The sequence below is a fragment of the Ruditapes philippinarum genome, unplaced genomic scaffold (assembly GCF_026571515.1).
Source record: "Ruditapes philippinarum isolate M1 unplaced genomic scaffold, ASM2657151v2 ctg4660_1_1_1_1, whole genome shotgun sequence".
Lineage (NCBI taxonomy): Eukaryota > Metazoa > Mollusca > Bivalvia > Venerida > Veneridae > Ruditapes > Ruditapes philippinarum.
Window position 1 is genome coordinate 61,284 of NW_026866199.1, and position 16,254 is coordinate 77,537.

The window sequence follows — 16,254 nt, forward strand, 5'->3', positions numbered from 1 at the left end:
AGAGCATCATTTTTGGACCCGAACTATCTTAACTTTAAAATACACTTTACGTTTTTCTTAGGTTAATCAATAAATTAAAACATGTTAACTTGTGAATAAAGTGTTCAAAGGTCATATAATTTGTGTGGTGAGAAAGTTTTTGGTATTTTAGGGGATTTGTGTAGGAAGATATTATCTTCTTGTTATACACCCGGTGGGTATTGCCAATTTGTTTGACGGTATTTAGGTGACCAGTCATGTGATCATTTATGATTGTATCTTAGGTCAATTGTCCGGATGAATGGTCATTATATAGATGAAGTATGTGATACAGTAAAATAGACATTTTATGATAAACATTACAACCATCTTCCTGTATCACTTTTAGCCTAGCCTCACGTTGTTTACTTCATATTTATACAATATTTGATAATCAACGATTTAATGTGGATTATATATACATAGACAAATGACAGTGTTCATTACAATAACATATCATGTAATATTTATCAATTAAGCATTTTTTTTTTAGTTTTTGTTTATATATAAATATAGAGAAATGTTTACAAAGATCATTATTGTATTTTATTGGAGTCTTCGATTCTGTAAGTATGATTTTGTTTTAAACTTAATACATGAATCAAGTTGATCAATTAATTTATTAAGAATTTATCTTCTATACGTATATTATTTAGTATACAACAACTTGTTTATATAAAGTAAATGTTTAAGCAAGTTTTTTTTCTAACTAATTAAACTAAAACACGCCATGAACTATATAACATTAAAGTTTTTAAATAAAACTCGATATAACTACCATCGTAACATGAAAACCGTGGTAACATGACATTTTGCCGTTAACATATATTTGTATGATTGACATTTTGCCGTGTACATATATTTGTATGATAAACTTAATCCATGATTGACATTTTGCCGTGTACATATATTTGTATATGATAAACTTAATCCATGATTGACATTTGCCGTTAACACATATTTGTATGATAACTTAATCCATGATTGCCATTAACACATATTTGTATGATAACCTTAATTCATAATTGTCATTTAAACCGTTAAGACATATTTGTATGATAAACTTAATCAATGATTGCCATTTGTAAGATAAAGTTAAAAAAACATTACCATTTTTGTCGTTAACAAATATTTGTATGATAAAGTTAGAAACATCTAAGATAAAGTTTGGATAAATACTAAGAATAATCACGAAACATTAAAAGTGATGGTATAAAAATGGATCAGAATATGCATAACAGCGCTGAAATACAGTATATTAGAATATGCACAAAAAACATAATTGTTTTGGAAATCGAAAAATATACCCATAACTTCAAAGTAGTGAAACACAAATGTAGCACAGTATGAGGACTTTCCTAAAATAGCGTATTCATGGACCAACCTACTTGATAACACACCTTATTATCAACCAACCAAATAATCCAACATCATCATAATCTTATACAATAACTCAACTTTCCGAATAACAGGACAATGTAAGATAGAATAGTTGTAAGACAAAAATACAACCGTCAACAGGACGGTGTTGACGGAAATGCTGTAAACAGGACAGTATATAACAAAAATACAACCGTCAACAGGGCAATGTTTGATATAAATATTGTAAACAGGACAGTATAAGACAAAATAATGTCAACAGGGCAATGTTGACAGAAATGTTGTAAACGGGATAGTAAAAGACAAAAAAATGTCAACAGGGCAATGTTGACAGAAATGTTGTAAACGGGACAGTAAAAGACAAAAATACAAACGTCAACAGGACAATGTTGACAGAAATGTTGAAAACATGACAGTATAAGACAAAAATACAAACGTCAACCGGACAATGTTACAGAAATGTTGTAAACATGACAGTATAAGACAAAAATATAACCGTCAACAGGAAAATGTTGACGGAAATCTTATAAACAGGACAGTAAAAGACACAAATACTGTCAACAGCTAGGGCAGTGTTAGACAGAAATATTGTAAATAGGACAGTATAAGACAAAAGTACCGTCAACAGGACAGTGTTAACCAGAAATGTTGTAAACAAGACAGTATAAGACAAAAGTACCGTCAACAGGACAGTGTTAGTCAGAAATGTTGTAAACAAGACAGTATAAGACAAAAGTACCGTCAACAGGACAGTGTTAACCAGAAAAATGTTGTAAACAAGACAGTATAAGACAAAATATCGTCAACAGGACAGTGTTAACCAGAAATGTTGCAAACAAGACAGTATAAGACAAAATACTGTCAACAGGACAGTGTTAGACAGAAATGTTGTAAGCAAGACAGTATAAGACAAAATATCGTTTCAACAGGACAGTGTTAGACAGAAATGTTGTAAACAAGACAGTAATAAGACAAAAGTACGCCGTCAACAGGACAGTGTTAACCAGAAATGTTTTAAACCAAGACAGTATAAGACAAATATCGTCAACAGGACAGTGTTAACCAGAAAAATGTTGTAAACAAGAGAGTATAAGACAAAATACTGTCAACAGGACAGTGTTAGACAGAAATGTTGTAAGCAAGACAGTATAAAGACAAAATACCGTCAACAGGACAGTGTTAGTCCGAAATGTTGTAAACAAGACAGTATAAGACAAAAAATACCGTCAACAGGACAGTGTTAGTCCGAAATGTTGTAAACAAGACAGTATAAGACAAAATACTGTCAACAGGACAGTGTTAGGACAGAAATGTTGTAAGCAAGACAGAATAAGACAAAATACCGTCAACAGGACAGTGTTAAAGTTCCGAAATGTTGTAAACAAGACAGTATAAGACAAAAAATACCGTCAACAGGACAGTGTTAGTCCGAAATGTTGTAAACAAGACAGTATATAGACAAAATACTGTCAACAGGACAGTGTTAGACAGAAATGTTGTAAGCAAGACAGTATAAGACAAAATATCGTCAACAGGACAGTGTTAGTCTGAAATGTTGTAAAACAAGACAGTATAAGACAAAAAACTGTCAACAGGACAGTGTTAGACAGAAATGTTGTAAGCAAGACAGTATAAGACAAAATACCGTCAAAACAGGACAGTGTTAGTCCGAAATGTTGTAAACAAGACAGTATAAGACAAAATACTGTCAACAGGACAGTGTTAGACAGAAATGTTGTAAGCAAGACAGTATAAGACAAAATACCGTCAACAGGACAGTGTTAGTCAGAAATGTTGTAAACAGGACAGTATAAGACAAACGTACCGTCGACAGGACAGTGTTAGACAGAAATGTTGTAAACAAGACAGTATAAGACAAAAGTACCGTCAACAGGACAGTGTTAGACATAAATATTGTAAACAAGACAGAAAAAGACAAAAGTACCGTCAACAGGAAAGTGTTAGACAGAAATATTGTAAACAAGACAGAATAAGACAAAAGTACCGTCAACAGGACAGTGTTTGACAGAAATATTTTAAACAGGACAGTATAAGACAAGAATACAACCGTCAACAGGACAATGTTGACAGAAATGTTGTAAACAGGACAATATAAGACAAAAATACCGTCAACAGGACAGTGTTAGACAGAAATATTGTAGAAATTTTATAAACAGGACAGTATAAGACAAAACGATCGTCAACAGGACAGTGTTAAACAGAAATGTTGTAAACAAATAGTATAAGACGAAAATACCGTCAACAGGACAGAGTTAAACAGAAATATTGTAAACAGGACAGTATAGTCAAAAATACAACCGTCAACAGGAAAGTGCAAGATAAAAATGTCTTTAACAGGACAATATAAAACAGAGATATTGTCAACATGACTGTGTAAGAACAACATTTTATTGTTGAAAGAAAATCGTTCTCTACGACAGTGTTTTTTATCGAGTTTATACAGACATATTTCTTAGATCCAACTCAGATCTTAGGTAATTGAGAAACAGACAGAGAATGACATTGACCAATGAAAACCCAAAGATTCATAACAGTGATGAGGTGTTTTCTTTTAATCTTGAGACCAGCTGAAACCAGAAAAAAATCTTACTTTAAAACACGTGATAAATTATGTAAAATCATTTAATTAAGACCATGACCTTGCTAATAAGTTAATAGCAAACAAATAAACGTGTATTCCTCAATTGTTGCTGTTCTTTTTTTTCTTTCTTTTTTTAAGTCACAGATAAATATAATAACCTTCAAAACACCAGCTATATAGTATTATTGTATCATTGTTTGGAGACCTTTCAGTATAAAGTTAAATCGTATACACATACCCATTGATTGGCGCATTTTTTTCTGGGGCGGCAGAGAAAGTGAAAGGGATAAAAAATATCATACTCAGATGCTCATTCATTGCTTACTTTTTTCAATGCTCTTTCTATAACATAACCAAAGTTAATCTAAAAACATTATATAAAAATAGAATACATGTATAATAAATTTGAAATAGTTATTTAAAAGCACTTCATTGCATCGTATTTTTGGGGCAAAGATTTCAAAGTTAGATCACTTAAAAGCGAAATCTATTTTTTCACAATTAAAGATTCTGCATATTTCACTCAAGTATTTTGACTTTCCTTTCAGTGCTCTATCTATATGTATTTATATCTGTATTGTTTACACACACTAAACTATCAGCGTAATTATACACCGTATTTTATAAAAAATTAAATGTTCAGATCTCGTCTGCTTTATATCAAAGTCACGAGTTTTATAGTAACATTGTCTCTGTGGGTATTTATTTGTTGCTAGGGGCATTTATTATAATCAGCATGTTAACAAATCAAGCGACGAGAGATGGTTTAGATAAACACATGTATCACATCTGCTGGACACCATTATGTCTTAGGGGTAAACAATAAATACTTGATCATTAAATCAACTGATACTTTTGACCTTTTGGAAGACATTCAAACACTGATTTATAATGAAGTACAAAAATCATAATCAAATATTTCTGCTTAAAGTCAGCAAAATCACTTATAATATCAGAAATGCTGTACAATATATAGAGGATATTTGTTTGTTTTGCATGTAAGATTGAAATATAATTTCACTGAGTGAACACCAGATGCAATATTTTCACGAGTGGCGTAGCCACGAGTGAAAATATAATAGCTGGTGTTCACGAATGAAATATATTTCAATCTTATATGTAAAACAAATAAATTTTCTTTTTATTTCATGCTTTCTAAGTGATTTTATATATTTTTTACTGATTTTGCCGCGTAACGTCGCGCATTCTGCTTTGTGACGTCATCACATCATGACGTCACATCATCAATTTTGAAATATAGTTCTGTTAAATTTCTCTAATTTTGTTACAATTTTAACATGATGTATGGTGACATCGACTTTCTTTTCCTAAAGAAGCAAAATTTACGCATGACAGTTTTTATTTCAGCTTGTTATTCCATTTTGTTATGATTCTCTTTTCATCCGCATTCAGATATAGTCCGGCTACAGTGAAAATTATATTTTATAAATTTCACTAGTGGTTTATCAGAATATAATCATCTGATATATTACAATAAAACACTGGAAAGCATGAAATAAATTGCAAGCAATAAAATCACGTGTACTTGATACATGCTATAAAATGAAAAAACAAAACTTTATAGGTAAATAATATACAACAGATTGTAACTCTGCTGTACATAAAAAGAAAGCATTTGTTTGTTGTTTTTTTTTCGTTAATATGACAATAATTATGATAATATGCCAGTTGCAGAATTCCGTGTACAAATACGTTGAGACAATAATAACAAACGCGTTTCAATTGTATACTATGCCTAGAAAAAATGAAATAATATTTTTCTACTATCCTATAGGCTTCTTTTTTTTTTTTTTTTTTTTTTTCATTTTACCGCTTAAACTTAGGAAAGCAAGACACACTTAAAGAAAATGACGTCTGGAGTTCAATGTTACCTAGAAAAAAGCAATTGAAGTTCATAGTCGTTTTTCTGGTAATGTGCCATAAAGAAGCAAACGTAACAATATTGCGTGAAATAACGCATTAATAAGAAGTAAATCGGACGCCAACAAAACAAAATTAATAAAATTTATATCTGTAATTATTAATAAACAGTGTACACGTGATGTAGACGGCAGATTTACTATATCCGAACGTAATAACATTACGTAGTCACTCGAAATATCTCAATGGCAATCGCACTAGGTGGCTACGTAAGATATTTAACGTGCGCACGCTATGGGTATTACGTGGCCACGAGATAGATATTTCAGGGGCACCCGACGTGCTTTACATGCGCACGGGCAATACCTATCGCGTGGTCACGTAATACTATAGGGTGTCCACATATTAAATATCACGAAGCCACGTAAAACCTTTCTCGCGCGCACGTACTTGTTATCAAGTAAACACGTAGTAAGTCCAGTATGTACCAGCAAAGATATATTGTAAGTGATACGGTTTTTATTTCACTAATGACATCCAGTGGTTTACTTTTTTGCATGAAATATTATCATAACATCATAACTGTTTTAGATGTGGAGTGCTGTGACAAAGGAAAGACTGGTCCTGAATGTTTATATAGTAAGTATACTGATTTTATAAGAAATTGGTTCTGAATGTTTATATAGTAAAGTCCTGTAGTTAAAATGTTGCATTTATGAATAACAAACAGGTCGTGATTGATTATATAGTACGTACACTGTTTATTTGAGAACTTTTTCCTTAATGTTTATATAGAATGTACACTGATTTTATAAGAAATTGATCCTGAATGTTTATATAGTAAGTATGTTCATATGAAAGATTGGTCCTTAATGTTTATATAGTAAAGTCCTGAATGTTTATATAGTTAAAATGTTGTCTTTATGAATAATTAATTGGTCGTGATTGCTTATATAGTAAGTATACTAATTATATGAGAAATTGGTACTGGATGTTTATGTAAGTACATGTATATCGTTTATGGTAGAGACTCGTCCTAAATGTTTAATAGTCAGTATACTGATTTTATAAGAGATTGGTCCTCAATGTTTATATTGTAAGTACTGTTTATATAAATATTAGTCCTGAATGTTTATATAGTTAGAATATTTTCTTTATGAAACGTTGGTCCTAATTGTTTATATATATAGTATACCGTTTATGTTTATATAGTTAGTATGTTGTCCTTATGAAGGATTGATAGACGAAGTAAACTGTTTATGAGGTCCTAAATGTTTATATAATTAGTATGGGGCTTGCATGATTATATACATGCAGTAATTATACAGTTTATTTGTTATCTCATAATTATCTTATGTTATTCTATGTATTAGTCCTTTTCGTAATATTTTGACTTGGTTTATGAAGTGTACATTTGACTAGAAATATATCTACACCCGTATAGAATAATATAGTACCATCCGTAAAATAGTTTATAATGTTAACATATGATATGTTAACTGGTAAAAGAAAACCTTTTTACCAAGAATGTAGTTCAATTAACACGTCACATCTTCATATAAGCCGGCCTTACTTGCTTAACAGCATCTAATATTTTATATCTGCATGTTCTCCATTGTTACAGGAAATCAGGTGTACTGGTCATCAGTATCGTCTAACTTAGGTCGTGATGAGGTCAGAATTAAAGATAACCGATATGAAACATGTTCCAGACAGCAAAAAACTGGCTCGGACCCTTATATCCTAGTTACATTGGACGATGTTATATATGTAAATGAAGTGATCATTAATTTTTATAATCTAAGTATGTTCTTCCTGTAAATTTATCATTTTTATGTAAAATATATTCTTACTCATAAATAAATCATTTTAATATAAGATATGTTGTTTCTGGTAGATTACCTATTTAAATACCAGATAATCGTCTTTCTCATAGATTAACCTTTGTAATAAAAGTAACTTCTTTTTCATAAATTATCATTTTCATATTAAATTTGTTCTTTCTTATAAATTTAGCATTTTGATGTTAGGAATGTTTTGTTTTTCTCATAAAATGATCATTTATTTATATTGATCAAGTTCCCTGTTAGTTCATGTGGTCAAATAGGTGAAACTTGTGATGTTTTTTGTAATGATCAAATATTAAGCAAGTGGTAATTTATTTGTTACATCTTACAGCTGCCGTTGCTGGTTTCCGGGTGTATGCCGGGCTCACATCTGTCATGGACCAGACGACACTTTGTTACACAGACGCTGGTGACGTCCGCACTGACAAGCACGTGAGCGTTATATGTGAACAAAGTATGCTTGCAAGATATATATCAGTTCACATCGAAGGGTCAGAAAACAAACTAGAAATTTGTGAGATAGAAATACCAATTGGTAAGATAAATATCTGGTCTTGACATTCTAATAAAATCAGATTATTACAAATTCCGGCCATCATATTTATAAATAAATCTATCCTTATGAAATCTATTATTCATTACATTTAAGTTATTGTATAGTTGTGAGTATCCTCGCCTGTCACGCGGGAAACCGGCGTTCAATTGAATCAATTCCCCGTCGGGTAGCCACTCGAAGTTAAAATAAGTCAATGAGTTTTTTTTATTTATCTAGGTACTATAAAGAACTTATGATAACAATAAAACAATCATAAGATAAATAAGAAAGATATTTTACAAAATCCATTTCAAACAATTCACACTTGATAGTTCACAATTATTACAAAATATACATTATTTACTTTTCACAATTCCAACATTAATATTTATATATACATAGGTTTGATATTTGAGATTACCTCAAAATAGATGTGCAAAGATTTTTCTATGAAGAAAAAATAACTGAAACCTTGATATTTGAAAAAAAAAATTAAACAGATGTTTCTACTTTGAAAGCAATAGAACAGAACATAACAGAACGTATTTTATGGTACAATATAAAATAAAATGAACATAGCAGTTCTTCGTCATTACACATATTTATATACAACATACGAGTTGATATTATCAGTTATATATTGTTCACAGGAGTGGACATTAACTAAGAAAATATGTTACTCCCTCCCATGAACCAAAAATAACAAAAAAATAAAATAACTTTCATACTTATCACTTATCCATTATATTACATGTAGCTATTAACAAAGGAATTGTTTATTTATAAATATAAATTATGTGTTATGTTTATACTTCAAATTTGTGTTCGCAGCTCGCATGTAAGAATAATGTTTAATGTACAGGTCGCCTTCTATCAGAGAAAAAACCGACGAACGGTTCGGAAGTAGAGAAGGATAAATATATCAGGTATGGAAATGACGGACAGCTTGGCACTTTTTACGCGAGTAAAGCTCTCGACACACCGTTTTGGTACGTGGATCTACTGCACGTGTACAATCTGAACACAATCATAATAACTACCAGAGAAGACCGTAAGTATAAACATACAACCATGTTACTTCTATATGTTTATTTGTAAGTATAACCATACAACCATGTTAATTCTATATGTTTATTTGTAAGTATAACCATACAACCATGTTACCTCTACGTGTTTATTTGTAAGTATAACCATACAACAATGTTACCTCTATATGTTTATTTGTAAGTATAACCATACAACAATGTTACCTCTATATGTTTATTTGAAAGTATAACCACACAACCATGTTACCTCTACGTGTTTATTTCTGAGTATAACCACACAGCCATGTTACTTCTATATGTTTATTTGTAAGTATAACCATACAACCATGTTACCTCTATATGTTTATTTGTAAGTATAACCATACAACCATGTTATTTCTACATGTTTATTTGTAAGTATAACCATACAACCATGTTACTTCTATATGTTTATTTGTAAGTATAACCATACAACCATGTTACTTCTATATGTTTATTTGTAAGTATAACCATACAACCGTGTTACCTCTACATGTTTATTTGTAAGTATAATCATACAACCGTGTTACCTCTATATGTTTATTTGTAAGTATAACCATACAACCAACCATGTTACCTCTACATCTTTATTTGTAAGTATAACCATACAACCATGTTACTTCTACATGTTTATTTGTAAGTATAACCATACAACCATGTTACTTCTACATGTTTATTTGTAAGTATAACCATACAACCATGTTACTTCTACATGTTTATTTGTAAGTATAACCATACAACCATGTTACTTCTACATGTTTATTTGTAAGTATAACCATACAACCATGTTACCTATATATGTTTATTTGTAAGTATAACCATACAACCATGTTACTTCTACATGTTTTTTTGTAAGCATAACCATACAACCATGTTACTTCTACATGTTTATTTGTAAGTATAACCATACAACCATGTTACCTCTACATGTTTATTTGTAAGTATAACCATACAACCATGTTACCTCTATATGTGTATTTGTAAGTATAACCATACAACCATGTTACTTCTACATGTTTATTTGTAAGTATAACCATACAACCATGCTACTTCTACATGTTTATTTGTGAGTATAACCATACAACCATGTTACTTCTACATGTTTATTTGTATAAGTATAACCATACAACCATGTTACTTCCACATGTTTATTTGTAATGTAGTTTTTGTAAAACTACGGATCGAGCTTGTAACCCAAGAGACTCCAGAACAAATGGTGAATTTATTGTACAAAACTTTTATAACAAGGAACATGAGAGCGGATATATTTGATATACATATATAGCATACCATTAACATGAGGGGTGATATTTGATGGTGATCGTGTCAACAAGAAATGATTAAGTTTATACAAATTTATGTTAGTTCGGTTGTGTTGGAAGTTGTAAGCTTATTGAAGCACTCTCGAATCCGTTCCTGGAACCGACCAGTACTAAGCAATGAATATAAAGTTTCTCGCTCAAGGAAACAAGAAATAATTTAATATAAAGCATAACATGGACACGAGTAAGAGTTTTTAATGTATAGCATAACATGGACATGAGTAGGTGTATTTTAATATATAGCATAACATGGACACGAGTAGGTGTATTTTAATGTATAGCATAACATGGACACGAGAAAAAGTATTTTAATGTAAAGCATAACATGGACACGTCGAGTAGGTGTATTTTAATATATAGCATAACATGGACACGAGTAGGTGTATTTTAATGTATAGCATGACATGGACACGAGAAAACGTATTTTAATGTAAAGCATAACATGGACACGAGAAAAAGTATTTTAATGTAAAGCATAACATGGACACGAGAAAAAGTATTTTAATGTAAAGCATAACATGGACACGAGAAAAAGTATTTTAATATATAGCATAACATGGACACGAGAAAAAGTATTTTAATGTAAAGCATAACATGGACACGAGAAAAAGTATTTTAATATATAGCATAACATGGACACGAGAAAAAGTATTTTAATGTAAAGCATAACATGGACATGAGAAAAAGTATTTTAATATATAGCATAACATGGACACGAGAAGGTGTATTTTAATATAGCATAACATGGACACGATTAGGTGTATTTTAATATATAGCATAACATGGACACGAGTAGGTGTATTTTAATGTAAAGCATAACATGGACACGAGAAAAAGTATTTTAATATATAGCATAACATGGACACGAGAAAAAGTATTTTAATGTAAAGCATAACATGGACACAAGAAAAAGTATTTTAATGTAAAGCATAACATGGACACGAGAAAAAGTATTTTAATGTAAAGCATAACATGGACACGAGAAAAAGTATTTTAATGTAAAGCATAACATGGACACGAGCTGGAGTATTTATAGCACAACATAGCCACGCCACGAGTAGGAGTATTTTAATGTATAGCATTACATAGCCACGAGTAGGAGTATTTTAATGTTTAGCATAACATGGATAATTTAAATGGTTGGCATACATTGGGAACATATAAAGGCATTTCAATGTATAGCATAACATGGACACGAGTACATGTACTTTATTGTTTGGTATCAATTTCTTAACAAGCGATCGACTCCGTACTGTTGTAAATCAAGGAGCTCCTATCATTTATCTAAATGTGAACTTTCTAAATGCATTATGACGGCAGCCCCTAAACTCTGGAATGCCCTACCTAGAACACTTAAAAGCTGTGAAACTCTAATAGTGTTTAAGAGAGCACTTAAAACTCACTTATGTAAGAGGTTTTATTTGGACTGATTATATTCTTAAGTCTTACCTGTATTTTATTATTTATGTGCTTTTAAAACTACATTTGATTCTTCACTTGAGCAATATTGATGTTTTAATTTGTTTTGTTTTTTTTAAATATTGTATCATTTATACTGTACAGCTCTTTTAACATGTCAATGTGCATGAAAAAAGTGCTTAAGAAAATTAGTATATAATAATAATAATAATAATAATAATAATAATAATAATAATAATAATAATAATAATAATAATAATAATAATAGTAATAGTAATAGTAATAGTAATAATAATAATAATAATAATAATAATAATAAGAATAACAATGATAATAATAATAATATTAATAATAATAATAAATAATAAAAATAATAATAATAATGATAATAATAATAATAATAATAATAATAATAATAATAATAATAATAATAATAATAATAATAATGATAATGATAATAATAATAATAATAATAATAATAATAATAATAATAATAATTAGACATGTTCATTTCAATAAAGGTTACTATGTAGAGAGACTGTTCAGGATTTTCCTGATCCTAATATCATAAGTTACTCAGAATAATGATAATATATTATGGATAATATTTTATCTTAACAAGTCACTGTTGATAAAAGTTTTATATGATAATATTTCAGTGAAAAGAATGATCGTAGGATTCCAGATACATATAAGTAACAGCTCGAACTTTGATGAGGCCAAACTTGTCTATACGGACACTAGTACAGAATCAACAGTTGACTACTATATTGTTGTACCACTTAAATCATCAACAGCACGATATGTTCGTATATCAGTACCAGGAATCAACCAGAAACTTAATCTGAAAGAATTCGAGGTCCTTGGAGGTAAACATTCTTGCGTTATTAACATGGATAAGAGGGTGAGGGCTTAGGACTACATACGACGTTGTACATGTAAACTTTTCAAGTCAAATAAAATAATTGAAAATACATGAGATGTAAATGCTACACTGCGAAATATATATAGTTGCTATACCTCGAAATAGAGGTCAAACTACTAAGTATAAAGGTCAAAGTGCGAAAACAAATTTTCTATCAACTGTAGCTGTAACATTATATCACAATTTTACAACTGACATGCATAATAAGTAATAGAAACGAGGCTATCTGATTTGTACGAGGGGGGGGGGGGAAGACTGCCGTATATTAACGTGTATAATAGACATTTAACTATCAATATCGTATATGAACATGTAAAATAGACATTTAACTATCAATATTGTATATAAACAATGTTTTCAGATTGCACAGATAATTACTGTGGTGTAGACTGTAGTAAAAGATGTTTCTGTGAGGATGACAAGTTAGGTATAGAAGACAAAATAGAAGGAAAATGTTCCGGTGAATGTCAGAGAAACTGGAGAAACATGGACGGTTATTGTAATTCTGGTACTAATTTAATATCACCTTACATTGTGATCATCCTTTACAAGTAATTGCATGTTGTGTTTTTTTATTTTAATTGTATTTCTTTGATATGGTTATTTGTCTTGTTGGTTTACAGAAAATCATAATTAATTAAGAATTATGTTCTTTCTAATTGTTAGATTTGAGCTTTTTGCTTACTAATTATGATAAGCTGTTTGTTTTATATTTATATCACAAGGAAATAAATAAATCACCGTTCCGTTGCCTTTGGATTTATGCAATTAGACGAGCTATGTAAATTTTCAAACATACCTTATATTTGAAAAATATTTTCACAATTTTCAGGGATTTGCTCTGGTTATGGTTTCGGGTACCAGTGTAAATACAGTTGTAAATGTTCGGGTACCTGCGAGCCGTGGACAGGTGAATGTCTGCCGGACACCACCTCATGTCGTAAACATTATTATGGGGATAATTGTCAAGCTCGTAAGTTATTTCTCCATGTCTATTTTTTATCCTTTAAAAGTCTCAATAACATAGATGTATCAATCAATCAATGTGCAATACAAGACACAATGGCATACATATATTAAATTAATCAAATATTTGATTTCCTCCAGACTATTAAAATAAGCTACACTATCGCACTAAAACATAAAACACAATCAAATATTTTTCAAGACTTTTTGAAAAAAATAACCAAAATAAGGGACAAACAGTTAACATAGAATAGAATAGAATAGAATAATGTTTTATTACCAATCATGGGCCTTCTCAGGCATACAATTACATAAAATATCAGTACATTAAATGTACATAAACAAAACAATAATAAGATAACATAAGCTAATTCTGATTTGATAACACAATTAACAAAGGACTAGTAACTATATGTATTCAACAAAGGCATTTTAAATGACAACACATAAAAGAAATAGAGTTTGTAAAAAACCTCAACAATGACTAACCCACATTATCTTTTGAGATGTACATTGACAAAGACTAATTAATGATGTTAATAAATAACTACAATTACTTATTATGCATAAAAGTTCTATTATTGTTGTACTGTATAAATGTATTTGACTAAAATGATTATTTATACAATCAGCTATTGACCTATAAACGCATATTAACATGATGATTGTTTTCACATACAAAATCTAAAATTGATATACCTCTGAGTCCATTTTAATCATAACTTTGACAGGTCAAAAATCTTGACGAGTGTACAGAGCGACATTCTATATCTATCAACTAACCCCAAAATGCTCAAAATTGAGTTGAATGTTTCTATCGATACGATTGAAATATTCTGCCCTAACAGAAGTTATGTTGTTTTTCAAAAGTGTTTTATTCCTATTAAAAGTGTAAATTACATAAATATTTTTTCTTTCCATCTTTAAATTAAAAAATAGAATTGTAATCTAGTATAAACACAGTAAAAATTTTCTTTTATCTTCAGAAAATGCAATTGCTAATTCTGGTTCGACACTACAAGGTTTTGATACGCGCTATAATCCTGCACCAGTTACTGTAGATGGCGTTCTCGAGACTTGTTCACCGGAACTGATTGGTATGACGTCATCCTGGTTTATACTTTTTGACACGCAGAGAACTGTTGATCAGGTACTCGTGTATGTCAATGGTAAGTGCATGTATCTTTATACCATCGTATTCTTTCTGGTTATTTCTTCACTATTTTATAGTTTTATAAATTCTCTATATTTAAGTTAACTTATTCTCAATATTTTAGTTCATTTTTACATATTATCAGTTAAAGTTATTTAAATATAATATTGTATCTGTAAGGTTTAGTTAAGTTCATTACTAGTATTTTGTCGTATCCCTTTTGTTGAGTTCTTACCCTCATCCTCTGTTTATGGTTTAGTGCGTTATTGTTAAGGTCATTTTAATGTCGATTTTTCTATAGTATCGGTTATACATATATCGTATTCTGTATACTTTAGTTCATTATCAATTTGTATTCTCTACAAGTTAATTTATTATAATGCCGTTTCTACTATAATTCAGTTCGTTCCTCCATTAAAATTTGTATGCTGTATAGTTTAGTTCATTATAATGCCGTATCCTGAATAGTTCATGATATTTAAAAATCATTTCTTACAACGATGTTTTACTTCTGTACAGTTTTATGTTTTAGAAGGTAATATAATGTTCAAGAGGTAACGTTATTATGTTTTGTAAGACACCTATATTTCGCCTTTATTTCACACATTAAGAATTCTAAGATAAATGAAAATATATTGTTGTTTTATTGCAGAGAGTGTTACAAAATCAGGGTTGATTGTAACAACAGAGAACGGGGATAACTCATCAACATGTGTAATAAACAAGATAGATGTAGACGGTTGCTTCTTGGCTACATGTTTTAACACCCCAGCAACTCATCTCCGTATCTCTACACGTTACGTCATACAAATATGTGATGTTGCTGTACTAGGTGTGTAAATCAATTTTTTCTTTCATAAATTATAGTTTAATTTATTTATTTACATTCCCTTCCTTTAATAGCGAGCATTACGGTATCATTACGGTACATAACGAGTACCTCCAAGTGATGGTTTTGCCGGGAGTTTTACAGGAAAATTATGGGCTCTTCATCCATTCGGATGATATTTTGGTTCCCTGTCCTATTAAATTTAGAGCACACCAGGAATCTGTACCAACAGACACTTGGGATGTGGAGCTCAAAACGCCTTTAAAATAAAAAAAATGCGTGTTAATGTCAATCCCAGAACATGCACTGATCA

The 16,254-nt window shown here is 30.2% G+C and overlaps 1 protein-coding gene across 1 annotated transcript in view; it reads left to right on the forward strand.

Annotated features, from left to right (window-relative positions):
• Positions 1-52: 52 nt before the first annotated feature.
• LOC132731671 (uncharacterized) overlaps positions 53-16,254 on the forward strand; it is a 39,903-nt gene continuing 23,701 nt past the window's right edge. Inside the window, exons 1-10 of the mRNA XM_060717885.1 lie at positions 53-584; positions 6,473-6,520; positions 7,506-7,685; positions 8,060-8,263; positions 9,126-9,314; positions 12,728-12,937; positions 13,355-13,501; positions 13,826-13,966; positions 14,946-15,128; positions 15,765-15,944. Coding sequence (XP_060573868.1) covers positions 539-584; positions 6,473-6,520; positions 7,506-7,685; positions 8,060-8,263; positions 9,126-9,314; positions 12,728-12,937; positions 13,355-13,501; positions 13,826-13,966; positions 14,946-15,128; positions 15,765-15,944 — 1,528 coding nt within the window. The 5' untranslated portion in view covers positions 53-538. The remainder of the gene's footprint in view (positions 585-6,472; positions 6,521-7,505; positions 7,686-8,059; positions 8,264-9,125; positions 9,315-12,727; positions 12,938-13,354; positions 13,502-13,825; positions 13,967-14,945; positions 15,129-15,764; positions 15,945-16,254) is intronic.